This window comes from Myotis brandtii, unplaced genomic scaffold (genome assembly GCF_000412655.1).
Source record: "Myotis brandtii unplaced genomic scaffold, ASM41265v1 scaffold6, whole genome shotgun sequence".
In the NCBI taxonomy this organism is placed as follows: Eukaryota; Metazoa; Chordata; class Mammalia; order Chiroptera; family Vespertilionidae; genus Myotis; species Myotis brandtii.
The window spans coordinates 2,947,759-2,959,841 of NW_005370271.1; the positions used below are offsets into that span (position 1 = coordinate 2,947,759).

General features: G+C 56.2%; 1 protein-coding gene across 4 annotated transcripts in view; it reads left to right on the forward strand.

Moving 5' to 3' along the window:
- TMEM130 (transmembrane protein 130) overlaps nucleotides 1–10,575 on the forward strand; it is an 11,329-nt gene extending 754 nt beyond the window's left edge. The window contains exons 1-8 of one of the 4 annotated variants that reach the window (XM_005879404.2): nucleotides 74–125; nucleotides 2,656–2,961; nucleotides 4,894–5,053; nucleotides 5,762–5,928; nucleotides 6,167–6,251; nucleotides 7,339–7,541; nucleotides 8,702–8,814; nucleotides 9,236–10,575. In XM_005879404.2, coding sequence (XP_005879466.1) covers nucleotides 89–125; nucleotides 2,656–2,961; nucleotides 4,894–5,053; nucleotides 5,762–5,928; nucleotides 6,167–6,251; nucleotides 7,339–7,541; nucleotides 8,702–8,814; nucleotides 9,236–9,421 — 1,257 coding nt within the window. In that variant the 5' untranslated portion in view covers nucleotides 74–88 and the 3' untranslated portion in view covers nucleotides 9,422–10,575. Of the gene's footprint in view, nucleotides 1–73; nucleotides 126–1,707; nucleotides 1,754–2,655; nucleotides 2,962–4,893; nucleotides 5,054–5,761; nucleotides 5,929–6,166; nucleotides 6,252–7,338; nucleotides 7,542–8,701; nucleotides 8,815–9,235 lie in introns of those variants that run through there. The other 3 variants (XM_005879405.2, XM_005879402.1, XM_005879403.1) reach the window with 3 other exon arrangements.
- The last annotated feature ends 1,508 nt before the right edge of the window (nucleotides 10,576–12,083 follow it).

The following is a 12,083-nucleotide window of genomic DNA, read 5'->3' on the forward strand; positions in this document are numbered from 1 at the left end:
CCTCTACTCTCTCCCTTCACCGTTGTCCCCAGAAGTCGCCTCGCCACTTGAGGGGGCTCCCCGCGCCCCTCGCTTTGTGCTGCCACCCATGGATGGGCCCTGCGCTGCCCTCGGAACAGTGCGCGGTAACCCGCGAATCCATCCGGATGCTTGGGGACCTAGTAGCCGATGGGGGTGGGGGGACGGTGCGCGGAGACCGGGTATGTGCGGGGTCCTCCATCACGTCACAGCCCCCCAGGGAACGCAGCCAGGTTGTCCCCGGAACAGCATTTTTGCTGTGAAACGTCTCCTTATCTGGAGAGCCTTTCACCCGATTTGTGTTGGTTTGGGGGGAGGGATGCGATTTAAAAGCCCAGCCTCCATTTCCTCTCTGGGAATATTTCCAAAATGGACCCCGGGTAGGTTCCGCGGGTTCCACCCCACGTCCCTGGTCGCTCCTCCACCATCTACAACCCCCCGCCCCTCGTCCCCCCCCAAGTCAGCACCAAATTTTCGAACTCATTTTTGCGACGAAAAAGCATTGTCCAGATTAGAGAGTTGTTGGGGAACAGTTGGGACGGTTATGGGAGGGGATGTTAAATATTACCTAACATTTTCATTCACTCCCACCGCCCCCACCCCCACCCCACACACAATTTAAAAGAATGGGAGAGAGGAAGGCAATTCCGTGCAATGAAAGCCATAAAGTAAAATACGAACTTGCATCTCAGCGATGAAATAAGGGAATTCTGTGCTTGGTCAGGATCACCTGCCACCCCCCAGAGATTCAGATAGAAATGGGATCTCGTCTCCATTAGGTTTACGCGTCCAGAAATGATCAATGTGGCCTAAATCACAAAAAAAGGTGAATTAATTATTTGGAAGTCATGTGTGGTTCCCAGACTGGCCTATTGTACCCATGATATGGTCAAAATAGCTGGGAATGGGGTTGGGGGAACCCACAGGGGAAAAATAGAGGCTCAGACGCCCATTCCACCCTCCTGGGGTCTGGGTCAGCCGCATGGTGTTGTTCCTACACCAGGGGTTGAAATCAGAAGTCTGTGCCCTGGATGTCAGTGTGTTCTCCAGACTTCAGAGGTACCCAGAAGTGTTTGGGGCTGTCTACATGTGCACAGTGAAAGGCTGATGTAGCCATATTCTAGAATGTTCAGGGCCCCACACAGTGTTGTCAGAGAAAATGTGTTGCTCCTGAGGCTTGCTGATGGGTGTTGCTTTGTGGAGTTACCACTTGGCCTTCTGCTTTGGCCCTTTCAGCTTGAGGTCTCTCGGGACACTTCTGGCGCCCTCTTAGCCAGGCCTTGGCTGCTCTGTCACGCGGACTCTCAAACTTGCAAAGATAGATTTCGATGGGTAGGGTACCGGGACCCGAGCCTGGTTCCTTCAGCCAAGCCTTCATGGTTCATTTCAGCCTGAATGTCCTGGAGACTTCCCAGAGCCCCCAGGAAGAGGGACAGCATCACCCAGGAACTGTGAAACTTCTGCTTTAGATGCTTAATGTCGGCCCTCAGACGGAAGGGTCAAGGACGTATCGCCATGGCAGGCTCCATCCCTGGCCCTGGTCAGGGCGTGAGTGTGTGCAGGAGGCAACCAATGGATGTCTCTCTCTCACAGGATGTTTCTTTCTCTTTGACTCTCCCCTTTCCTTCCACTCTCTCTAAAAAAAATAGATGAAAAATATCCTCTGGTGAGGATGAACAGCAACAACAAAATGCTTAAGAAAAAATGCCCTTGGAGGCTTTTTGTGTCTGCACAGGTAGGGGTCTCCCAGGAGCTGTTCCAGGGTCTGCCACAATGTTTGCTGCAGGCACAGCCCCTCGCTTTCATCCCTCCTCCCAGCTGAGCCCGCCCTCCTGATTCCATCCCCCTGGCAACGGATCTGCGTCTTGGTGCTGACATGCGCCGTGTCAGGTGCCTGTCCCTGCAGATGCTGGCTGGCCCTTAACATGCAGCCAGCCAAGTGTCCCTGCCACCTGCCAGCCTTGCTCTGACCCACACTCCTTGCCCGAGGGGTGGGCAGGAGCACAAAGGTGAAGGAGGAGATGGTCTCTTATCTGAGCACCTCTTTTTGCGCAGTCCAGCCGCCTCCCAGCCAGAGGGAGAGAGACTGGAACTCGGCCTGTTCTGCTGTTCTGCTCCCTGACCACAGGGAGTGGTGTGACCCCAGGGGGCTCAGGGTCCCTCAGTGTAAAATGCACCCCGTATCTTCTTGGGGCAGCTTCTGCCACAGCATCTGGACCCCCCCCCCCGGGGCATGGGTGAGGGGCATTTTGTTGGACATGTGCGAGTCCAAAGGAGTGGGCAGCGATGGGCACTTCTCAGCAGCGGCTGCCGGGGTTCCTCCTGCGACGTGGGCCGGCAGTCACTTCTCATAGCTGAGATGCAAGTCCAGGAGGGTCAGGCCCAGGCCGCGCACAGGCTCTGTGAGATACTAGTGCGTCTGGGACACTGGAAAGAGCACGTGATTTGGAGTCAGTCAGGCCCGGGTTGGAATCCCAGCTTGATAATGAACTCTTGGGCGAGCCAGGTGAGCGGCCCGGGCCTCAGGTTCCCCACCGGTCGAGTAGAATAATAGAAGGCAGCCCAGCCCAGAGGGTGGCAGTGTTGTTGCTTGCCATGTCCCCTCCTGAAACGCAGTTTTTGTTTCTGGGCTCCTAGGCCTGTATGAACTTCACCTCGTCACCGATAGCCCTGCCACCACGGGGGCAGAGGTGAACATCACGGCGAGCCTGGTGGCCAGCGACAACGGCAGCCTGGTCCTGCCCACCGACCCGCACTCCTACCGCTTCCACTGGGTCCACAGCCCGCTGATGCTCAAGGGGAAGACGGAGGAGGCGTTCAGATCCACCATCCGCGCCGTGGGCAACGTGCCTGGGGACTTCCCCATCTCCGTGTGGGTCACCAGCGCCGACTGCCAGATGTGCCAGCCGGTGGCGAGGAGCCGCCTCGTCCTCTCCATCACAGGTGGGGACCTTTCCTGCTTGCTAATTGGCCTTCAGACTCTGGGTGCAGGGAAACATCCGGCCTGGCTAGTAATGACAGAAATGCACACTAGACCCCTGACTCCTCTGTGGTCAGTTGAGTTAACAAAGGATCAGCCTGGCCCACCTGGCTCAGTGGTTGAGTGTCGACCTACGGACCAGGAATGGACCATGGTTCCATTCCAGTCAGGGCACATTCCCGGGTTGTGGGCTCCATCCCCAGTGTAGGAGGCAGCCAATCAATGATTCTCTCTCATCATTGATGTTTCTCTCTCTCCCTCTCTCTCTTTGAAATCAATAAAAACATGTTAAAAACAAAACAAAAACAAAGGGTCAGAAAATGGTAGTACCCACTGCTGGCAGGGCTGTGCTGAAACGGGCACTATAAAAGCACCTGTTGCTCCTGGGGGTATAAATGAATACAACCCTTTGGAGAGCAGCGGATCAACATAGAAACATTACTGTTCATTTTCATTCTCTCCTTCTCCCCCACCGCCTTCCCGCCTTCCAAAAGGTCCCTGCTCTCTTGGAATTCACAATCTCTTAAATAACTTATCGTCAGGAAATAACCCTCCATTTGTGTAATGCTTTATGCACAGAGGTGTTCATTGCAGTGGTGTTCATAATAGTAGAAGATATAAACAAGCTAAGTATGCAACCATGAGGGGAATGGTTAAGTATATTGACATATTTTGTGTAATGAATAATAATGACCTTTATATTGAGTTCGTAATGTCCTGGGAGAACACTCATGCTTGTAAAATTTTATTTATTCATTTTAAGATATATTTTCATTGATTTCAGAGAGGAAGGGAGAGGGAGAGAGAGATAGAAACATCAATGATGAGAGAGAATCATTGATCGGCTGCCTCCAGCAACACCCCCACTGGGGACCGAGCCAGCAACCCGGGCATGTGCCCTTGACCGGAATCAAACCTGGGACCCTTCAGTCCCCAGGCCGACGCTCTATCCACTGAGCCAAACCAGCTAGGGCCTTATAAAATTTTAAAAAGCAACACAGCCCAGCTGGTGTGGCTCAATGGTTGAACATCTACCTATGAACTAGGAGGTCATGGTTCAGTTTTCCGTCAGGGCACATGCTGGGGTTGTGGGTTCGATCTCCAGTAGAGGGAGTGCAGGAGGCAGCTGATCAATGATTCTTTCTCATCATTGATATTTCTATCCCTCTCTCCCTCTTCTTTCCTCCTGAAATCAATAAAAATATGTTTTAAAAAAGCAAAACATAACCAGTTTGATCTACTGTGTTTAATATGGATAGACACACGCACACACAAATACTTCGCAATTCTTCAAAAACGCCAACAATGGTTGTGTGTGAGTGATAAGAATTTTCTTTTCATTCTACTTTTCAGCATTTTCCAAATGAGCACCTGAGTACCCCTTACTCTTTGCTTTTGTGCTGGGGGAAAAAAAAAATCAGCTCTTCAGTTTGTTTTTTTTAGAGAAGGACACAGAACGGAGGTCCCACCCAGCCCAGCACATTGGGTGTAGAGATGCGATCAGTAGAGCTGCTCATTCTTTAAGGCTCCTCTAATGCCGTGAAGTATGTCCCAGAAGTCACTTTCAAAGCCTGTGCATGTCCTTCTGATTCTGGGCATCTTTTGGGCCAGAAAGTTCAGGGCCCTGTTGAAAGGGGTGCAGGCGGAAGCTATGCACGTCCCACCTGCTGTGGGTCTTCAACGCCGTCTACACAGCAGGCGCCATGACTCGGGGGATGTGCGCCTCTGTGTGCAGTGACCGGCATGGTCCCCTCTCAGCACCCCCCAGCTCTGACAGCTGGAAGGTCAGGTAGGGGGGCGACTGCTCCACCTGCAGGCCCCTGAGGTCACTCCTGGCTCCGCCCTCCTGACACCTCCGTGGGCCCACCCTCCCTTGGTCTCTCTCTCTCCCCCAGAGAACATCGTGGGGAAACTCGTCATCACGCAGAACGCGACCCTGCCCTGGCCCAGCACCTATTTCACCAAGACACTCCTTAAAACTTCCTTCCTCCTCCACGACCCAAGCAACTTCTTCAAGACCGCCTCCTTTCTCTACAGCTGGGACTTCGGAGACGGGTATGTCCTTGCCCCCTGGGTGCCCCAAAGCCTTGGCCCCTGGTGGGGGCCCCACTGTCCCACGCAGGGGGCCCTGGACTGTCCCGCCTTCACCCACTCACTCTCTCACACTCCAAACTTTCCTTGAGCACCGCTCGCTGACAAGCTTGGGGTGCGTGGAGACCATGGTGAGTCTCCTGGGACCTGCCTCGAGGTGCCTGCAACCTGTAGAGGAGGTCACTGGTGCCCCAAACAGTTCTTTGAGGAAGGCCAAGGTCGGCAGGACTTTCCTCCATTTGACTTTGGAGGGACCTGTTCCGGCTTCATTTCTCCATACTCCTCCTCTCCAAACAAGCCAGCTCCAGGGGGCAGGTTGGGGAGTGAGCCCAGGCAGCCCACAGGCACCCCAAGTTCATGCAAGGCTGGTGCTCAGGGGAGACCCCTCGCCCACTTGAGTCCCCCGAACCTCTGAGCCTGTGAGTCCCATGGGGCGAGGAGGGCGGGTGGGGAGGGCTCCTGAGCCTTCGATGAACCTGGAAAGCGGCGTGTGGGCTCTGAGGTCTGATGTCCTCAGCCTAATAAACATCTGTTCGTGAGCGATGCTGAGGTTTGGAGGCGGCTGCTGTGGCGACAGGTTTGCTCGTGAGGCCTGTCACTGTATAGCCACCCGGACTCTAAGAAGTCACGTGAGTCACTTCTGTCATCTGTCTCCTCCCTGTCACCTTACAGCACCCAGATGGTGACGGAAGACTCTACTGTCTATTATAACCGTTCGATCATGGGGACCTTCACCGTGAAGCTCAAAGTGGTGGCGGAGTGGGAACAGGCGGCGCTGGCTGCCGGGAAGGGCATCGTGCAGAAGACGGGGCACTTCTCGGGCTCGCTGAAGCTGCAGGGTGGGTCCGGGAGGTGTGTGTGTGGGGGGGGGGGGGCAGGTTCGTTGTTGATGGCCGCATCGGCCTCTGGTCAAGGGCACAAGGCGCACTGGACTGCCTCAGTCTAGCGCATGGGGAGGAAACACCGAAACCCGCTCTCCCTGGCTTTTGCAAGAGGGGCGCTCACACAGCCCGGGCCTGGGAGCCCCGAGACATCTGTCCTTAGCCATCAGGTTTAACAGGGCCCTCTGCCTTTCAGAAACCCTTCGAGGCATCCAGGTCATGGGGCCCACTGAAATTCAGGCCTTCCAGGAGATGACAGTGACCTTGAACTTCCTGGGGAGGTGAGTGAACCCCAGAGTGCACTGTGTGACCTGTGGCCCTGCCGTTCTCTCCCACAGATGTCCTGAGCCTGCTCCATATCCTGAGGGGCCCCAAGTCTGGGGGCTCTTGGAGGGCCAGGGCCACCCAGCCCCTTGGCTGTGCCATGGGAGAGCTGGGGGCACAGCTCCATTCTCAGGGTGCAGGGGAGAGGGCACTGGCCTTTCGGGCTGTCTGCAGTGTGGGCATCAGGGCAAAGGCCGACGAGGGACCCCTTCATGAAAGGCCCTCCGTTTGTGACTCGGGCCTGCTTTCCAGCCCCCGGAAAGCAAGCCATCCTGGGTAGGACGGGGCCCAGCCCTTGGCAAGAAAGCATTAAGCTGAGAGTGTAGTAAGCGACAAGACAGGGAGAGGCCGGGGTGTTTGCCCACAAGGGTGGACAGAGCTGCAGAGGGCAGCAGCCAGGGCTCTCCTGGGGAAGACCAGTTCCCTCCCCCACGGGACAGGTCAGAGGGAGGCAGGGCTGGAGGGAGAATGAGCGAAGGAGGAGGACACGCCGTGGGGCTGGAGGGGGCTTGTGAGGCCTTCAGGAGGCTGTGGGGCTTGAACCTGGAGAACGGGCTGGGAAGCCAGGGGCTTGGCAGCCTGATGCTCGTGTGTGTGTTTTACACGAGCCTGGGGTTGTGTGAGATGGGAATTCTCACTGGGCATTCCTTAGACCTGCATTTCCCAGCTCAGAGCCCGTGCTGCGCAGGCAAATGGCCTGAAATGCCCTCGTCCCCTTTAAACCGATCACAAGCCAACTTATGGATCCTCCTCAATGCCACCTCCTCCAGGAGGCTTGCCCAGCGCGCCCGCGCATCACTGGGGCATTCATTCGGCCTCCGCCAGCAGTCCGCACAGGCTGCTTGCCTCACGGCCTGGAATGCCCTCGGGGTCCCCACCTCTATCCACTGCTGCTCCCCAGTCTGGAAGGTGTGAGGCCAGGACCGCTCGGGGTTCTGTCTGGAAAGGACATGGAGTTCCTGGCCGCCTGGCCTTCCTTGGCCTTGGTCTGTGCCCACACTCTTTGCTGAGCCTTTTCTGAAATGCGGCCCACATTCCCTGCAGCCCCCCTCTGACCATGTGCTGGCGCATCAAGTCCGAGTGCCTCCCGCTGGAGGAACACGAGTGTCGCCCGGTGTCCGTGGCCAGCACAGTTTACAACGTGACCACCATCATCATGGACCCTGGGGACTACTGCTTCAGCATCCGGGCCGAGAATGTCATCAGCAGGACACATCAGTACCACAGGGTCCAGGTGTGGCCCTCCAGTAAGTGACACCTCCCTTCTGCTTCAGAGCCTCACAGGCAGCAAGACCCAGCCACCCCTGCCACCAGCCCACGCTGCTCATGCCATCAGCAGCCAGTCCCTCCAACACTAGAATCACCAATAACCCTACTAATCAACCAATACCATTGACAACTGCCCGTACCCCCTCCCACCAAACTGTACCAGCGCCACCAACAGCCAGCTCTAGCACCATCCATTCTAAAGTTTTTTGCTTTTTTAAAATATATTTTATTGATTTTTTTACAGAGAGGAAGGGAGAGAGATAGAGAGTTAGAAACATCGATGAGAGAGAAACATCGATCAGCTGCCTCCTGCACATCTCCCACTGGGGATGTGCCCGCAACCAAGGTACATGCCCTTGACCGGAATCGAACCTGGGACCTTTCAGTCCGCAGCCCGACGCTCTATCCACTGAGCCAAACCGGTTTCAGCAACACCGTCCATTCTAGATGGTGCTTCCCTCTGACTTGTCCCCGTGGGGGTGAGGGGCCGGTCTTCCCCAGGAGAGCCCTTGGAGGGCTGGGCCTTGGCTGCTGACCTCTGCAGCTCCGTCCACCCTTGTGGGGCAACACCACCCTTGACACCACCACCAGCAGTAACAACAGCCAGCTCCGCACCACCAGCCCAGCTGACCAGCACCGTGACCACATGCACTGCCAACACCTCCCAGCAATGCCCAGAACCAGCAGACAGCTCTGCAATTGCTTCTCCCTTCAGCACTGCCATTAACACCCCTCCTGCCAGGCCCAGGCCACTTGGACCAAGGCCACCACTGCCATGGCGCCCCAGCGTCTCAGCTCTCTAGCTGCCACCACCATTGTCACCAATGTCCCTTCCACGTGACCAATGCCACACATGTCCCCAACATGAACACTCCCACACGAAATGAGCCACCATGATCCCCATCTCCTGTTTATCCCCATCTCCCCAGCACGTGACCTTGGTCACGGCACTGTTGCCACATGCAACTTGGTTTTTGTGAAATCCTGGATTTTCCTTTTGAAGTTGCCTAGTTGGGATGCATGTACATAAGAAAAAGGCTCTGGTGGGGTTAATTTTTCTCTCCTGCTGCGGCCTCCTGAGAGTTAGCATTCAACACTGACTACCTGGGTCCATGACTTCACCCTTTCTCGCTCCCAGGAATCCAGCCAGCTGTCTTTGCTTTCCCCTGTGCCACAATTATCACCATGATGCTGGCCTTTATCATGTACATGACCCTGAGGAATACTACTCAGCAGAAGGACATGGTGGAGGTGGGTGCTAAGGAGGGTGGGAGGTTGGACCTCTAGGCCCTGAGAGAATGATGATGGAGAGGTTATATGGAGAGACATGGGGGCAAGGCCAGAGGGCTTAGAAGGGTCTGGATCCAGTGCAAGACCCTGGGGCTGGGGGAGATGTGCCCAAGAGGCATCCACAGACCAGGCAAAATTGTTGATTTGGCTTCTTCCCATCTGACTTAGCTCTTGCCTGGCAGCTGTGCCCAGGAGCTAGTAAGGGAGAGGGACACTGAAAGAGGGAACCCCAGGAAGCAGAAAAGCCCAGGACACAGTGGCATGCTGTGCGGTGCCAGAAAGGTTTTTGTGCATGCTGCCACTAGGCAGCTGAGCTCGTAAGGCCACCTCATGGGGCTCCTGGTGGGTGGGTGATTGACCCATGGGGTTTTGTTCATCATAGGTGGCTGATTTTGACTTTTCCCCCATGTCTGACAAGAACCCAGAGCCACCCACTGAGGCCAAGTGCTGCCAGATGTGCTGCGTGCCCTTCCTGCTGGAGACCCCGTCTGAGTACCTGGAGGTCGTCCGTGAGAACCACGGGCTGCTGCCACCCCTCTATAAGTCTGTCAAAACTTACACGGTGTGAGCACTCCCCACCCAGCCTCCGCTTTAACTAACTGCCAACTCCACGCTTTTGGCAGGTGGTGCATGCCACCCAGCAGGAGGGGTTCATGTGTGCGGAGCCATCTGCCCTGGCCAGCCGTCCATCTGTACAGTCCAGCTGCTGCCACAAGCCCCCTCAGTCACCATCCCTCAGCCATCTGTCCATCTGTCCAACCCAGCCACCGCTGTAAGCCCCTCTCAAGTCAGCCCCACCCCTCACCTTTGAAGAGGCTGGGTACCTCCTCTCTCCAGGTGTGCTTGGCTGTCCCTACCTGATCCTCCCATGTTGGCATGTCTGCTGGCCACGTGTGGTTTGAGCTTTCCTCCCCCAGGCACCCCTGTCTGGGTCAGAGACCTAGGAGGAAGGTCACAAACAATTAGGGATACATCACAAAAGGTCATGCATAGAGACAAGCACACACACACACACACACACACACATGTCACACAGATATCTCGGATGATCTTCATATTCAATCGGTTGTTGGGATGTACCCTGAATTAGAACCAAGATGAAATCTGACCTCCTCTTGCCCCAATAGCTCCTGGGCCTGGTCCGTCCCTTTGTGAGTGGTTTCTGCAGCTACCTGGTCCCATTCTAAGGACGCCTGTCCCCTGCCTGCTTACTGGGGGCTGGGAAGGGGCAGGGCTAATACTGGGTGAATGGGAAGTGCTTCAGAAAAGCACTTTCTTCTACTGAGACTCTGTTAACATCCATTGAGGAAAAGGCCTTGAAACAAAAGAGAAGTCGAGCGGGTGGGGACTTGGGATCCCTGGAGGGGAAGGTGGTGTTGCTGCCCAGATGCCCCCAGAGGGGCCTTGAGAAGGAAGAGGCAGGACTGGACACCAAGCCCTGGCCTCTCCCCTGCAGCCTGGTGGCTGGGGCCGGCAGAGAAGAGGGAGGGAGCAGGTTATGGGTGCAGAGGAGAGTCACGAGGCCCCAGCCCACCGTGCAGGGGTGCCAGGAGCAACCTGGGCCTGTTTGGCGGGGGGAGGGCAGGGCATGGGGGCCGGGCTCTGTTGCTGTAATTGTTTGCTCTCAGACTTTGCACAGAAAACACAGTCGTGCAGCTCATCCTCATGAAACACTGCCATTGTTGCTGAATAAAGCTCGTGTGCTCTGAGTATAACCACCCATGTGCTGGGAGGCCGAGTGCTTTCTTTCCCACGCGTGGCGTGGGAGTGGCTCTTGGCCGCGGCAGGATGTCCCTGGCGTGTTCTCTGGTGAAGTGGTCTGGGAGGAGCTGCTGTCTGGGGCCTCGGGACCGGGCCAGTGATTCTCAAACTGCTGCTCGGGCCGCATCATGATGACGGTCTGATGAGGGTCTCTCGGAGGTGGGTCCAGGCGCCCTCGGGTGACCAATGTGCAGCCGAGTCTGGTGCTCCGGGCAGATCCAGATCAGAGTGGGAATGTGCCACGCCTGGGCCCTTGTTGAAAACGCACATCCTTGGGCCTGGCCCACACCTGGTTCAGCACCTGGGAGGGGCAGCCACCTGTTTCCAGAGCCCTCGGGGTTCCAGGGCATCGAGTGTGAGAACCCCCGTCTCCTGCAGGCTTCTTGAACTTGGAGGTACATGACAGTCACGGGAGGGCTTGTTCAATGACATGTTCTCATTCGGGACAGGTGTGGCGAGGGTTGGGGGCGGGGGAGTGGGGCTTGCGACGCTGCATTTCTAACGTGATTCCTGCTGACCCTGCTGACGCTGCTGGACCCAGGACCACACTGACTGGAAAACCTCTGGGTGGGCCCACACCCTCCCTAACTTTCTCTTTTGTCTTCATTGCCTCTGCTCTCCCGCCAGCACCTAGCAGGTATCCCCCAAGCTGGACGCGGGTGGGAATGGACCCTCCCCTGCCCCCTGCTGTACCACTCTGGGAAACCCCACTTTGAGTGAGCAAAGCCATTGAGAGAACTTCCTGGGACTTCAGCATTCTTGGCACATGCACCCTTCCCCTGACCCACACTTGGTGGTCAGCTGTCAGCCCCCAGCAGCTGGGAGAGGCACGAGGCAGACTGCTGTGCAGGCACACGGCGCTTTACTGAGCTTCACAAATGGCGCGTTGTTTTTTTAAAAAATATATTTTATTTGCTCTCATTATTCTGAGGGCTTGATTGGACTAGAGGGGGCTTATGGTGCCCAGAGGCTATCAGGCCCCTGTAGCTGTTCCTTAGAGACGCCCACAGGGACACAGGGGCGCCTGGGGGCCCTGCTTTCTTCCAGCCATAGGAAAGGATACATCTGGGGGTCCTAAGGCTGCTGCCCCCAGGAATCTGATCCAGGAGCCCAGGCGCCAGCCCGGACAGGCTGTCTGCCTGCAGCGCCCAGTGTGAACAGCAGGTGGCAGCCCTGCCCGGCCATGCTTCCTGCAGTCTCTTACCAGAGGTAGCAGGTGGGCGCTACAGGGGGACAGCGGGACAAGGATGGCAAGCACGACGGGAACATTTCAGTCATGAGAATCATGTGACAAGTCAGTATTTTGGAGACTGTGGTCGGCAAACGGGAATGGGGGCTTTGTTTTCATTTTCTTCTCCCAAATGCTCCGATGTGCTTCCAGGAATGGACAGCAGGGGGCGCTATAAACTCTTCTGAGAGGAAACCAGCCGCAGAGCAAAGACTGGAAGGCCAGGCCTCCCCTTCCAGAA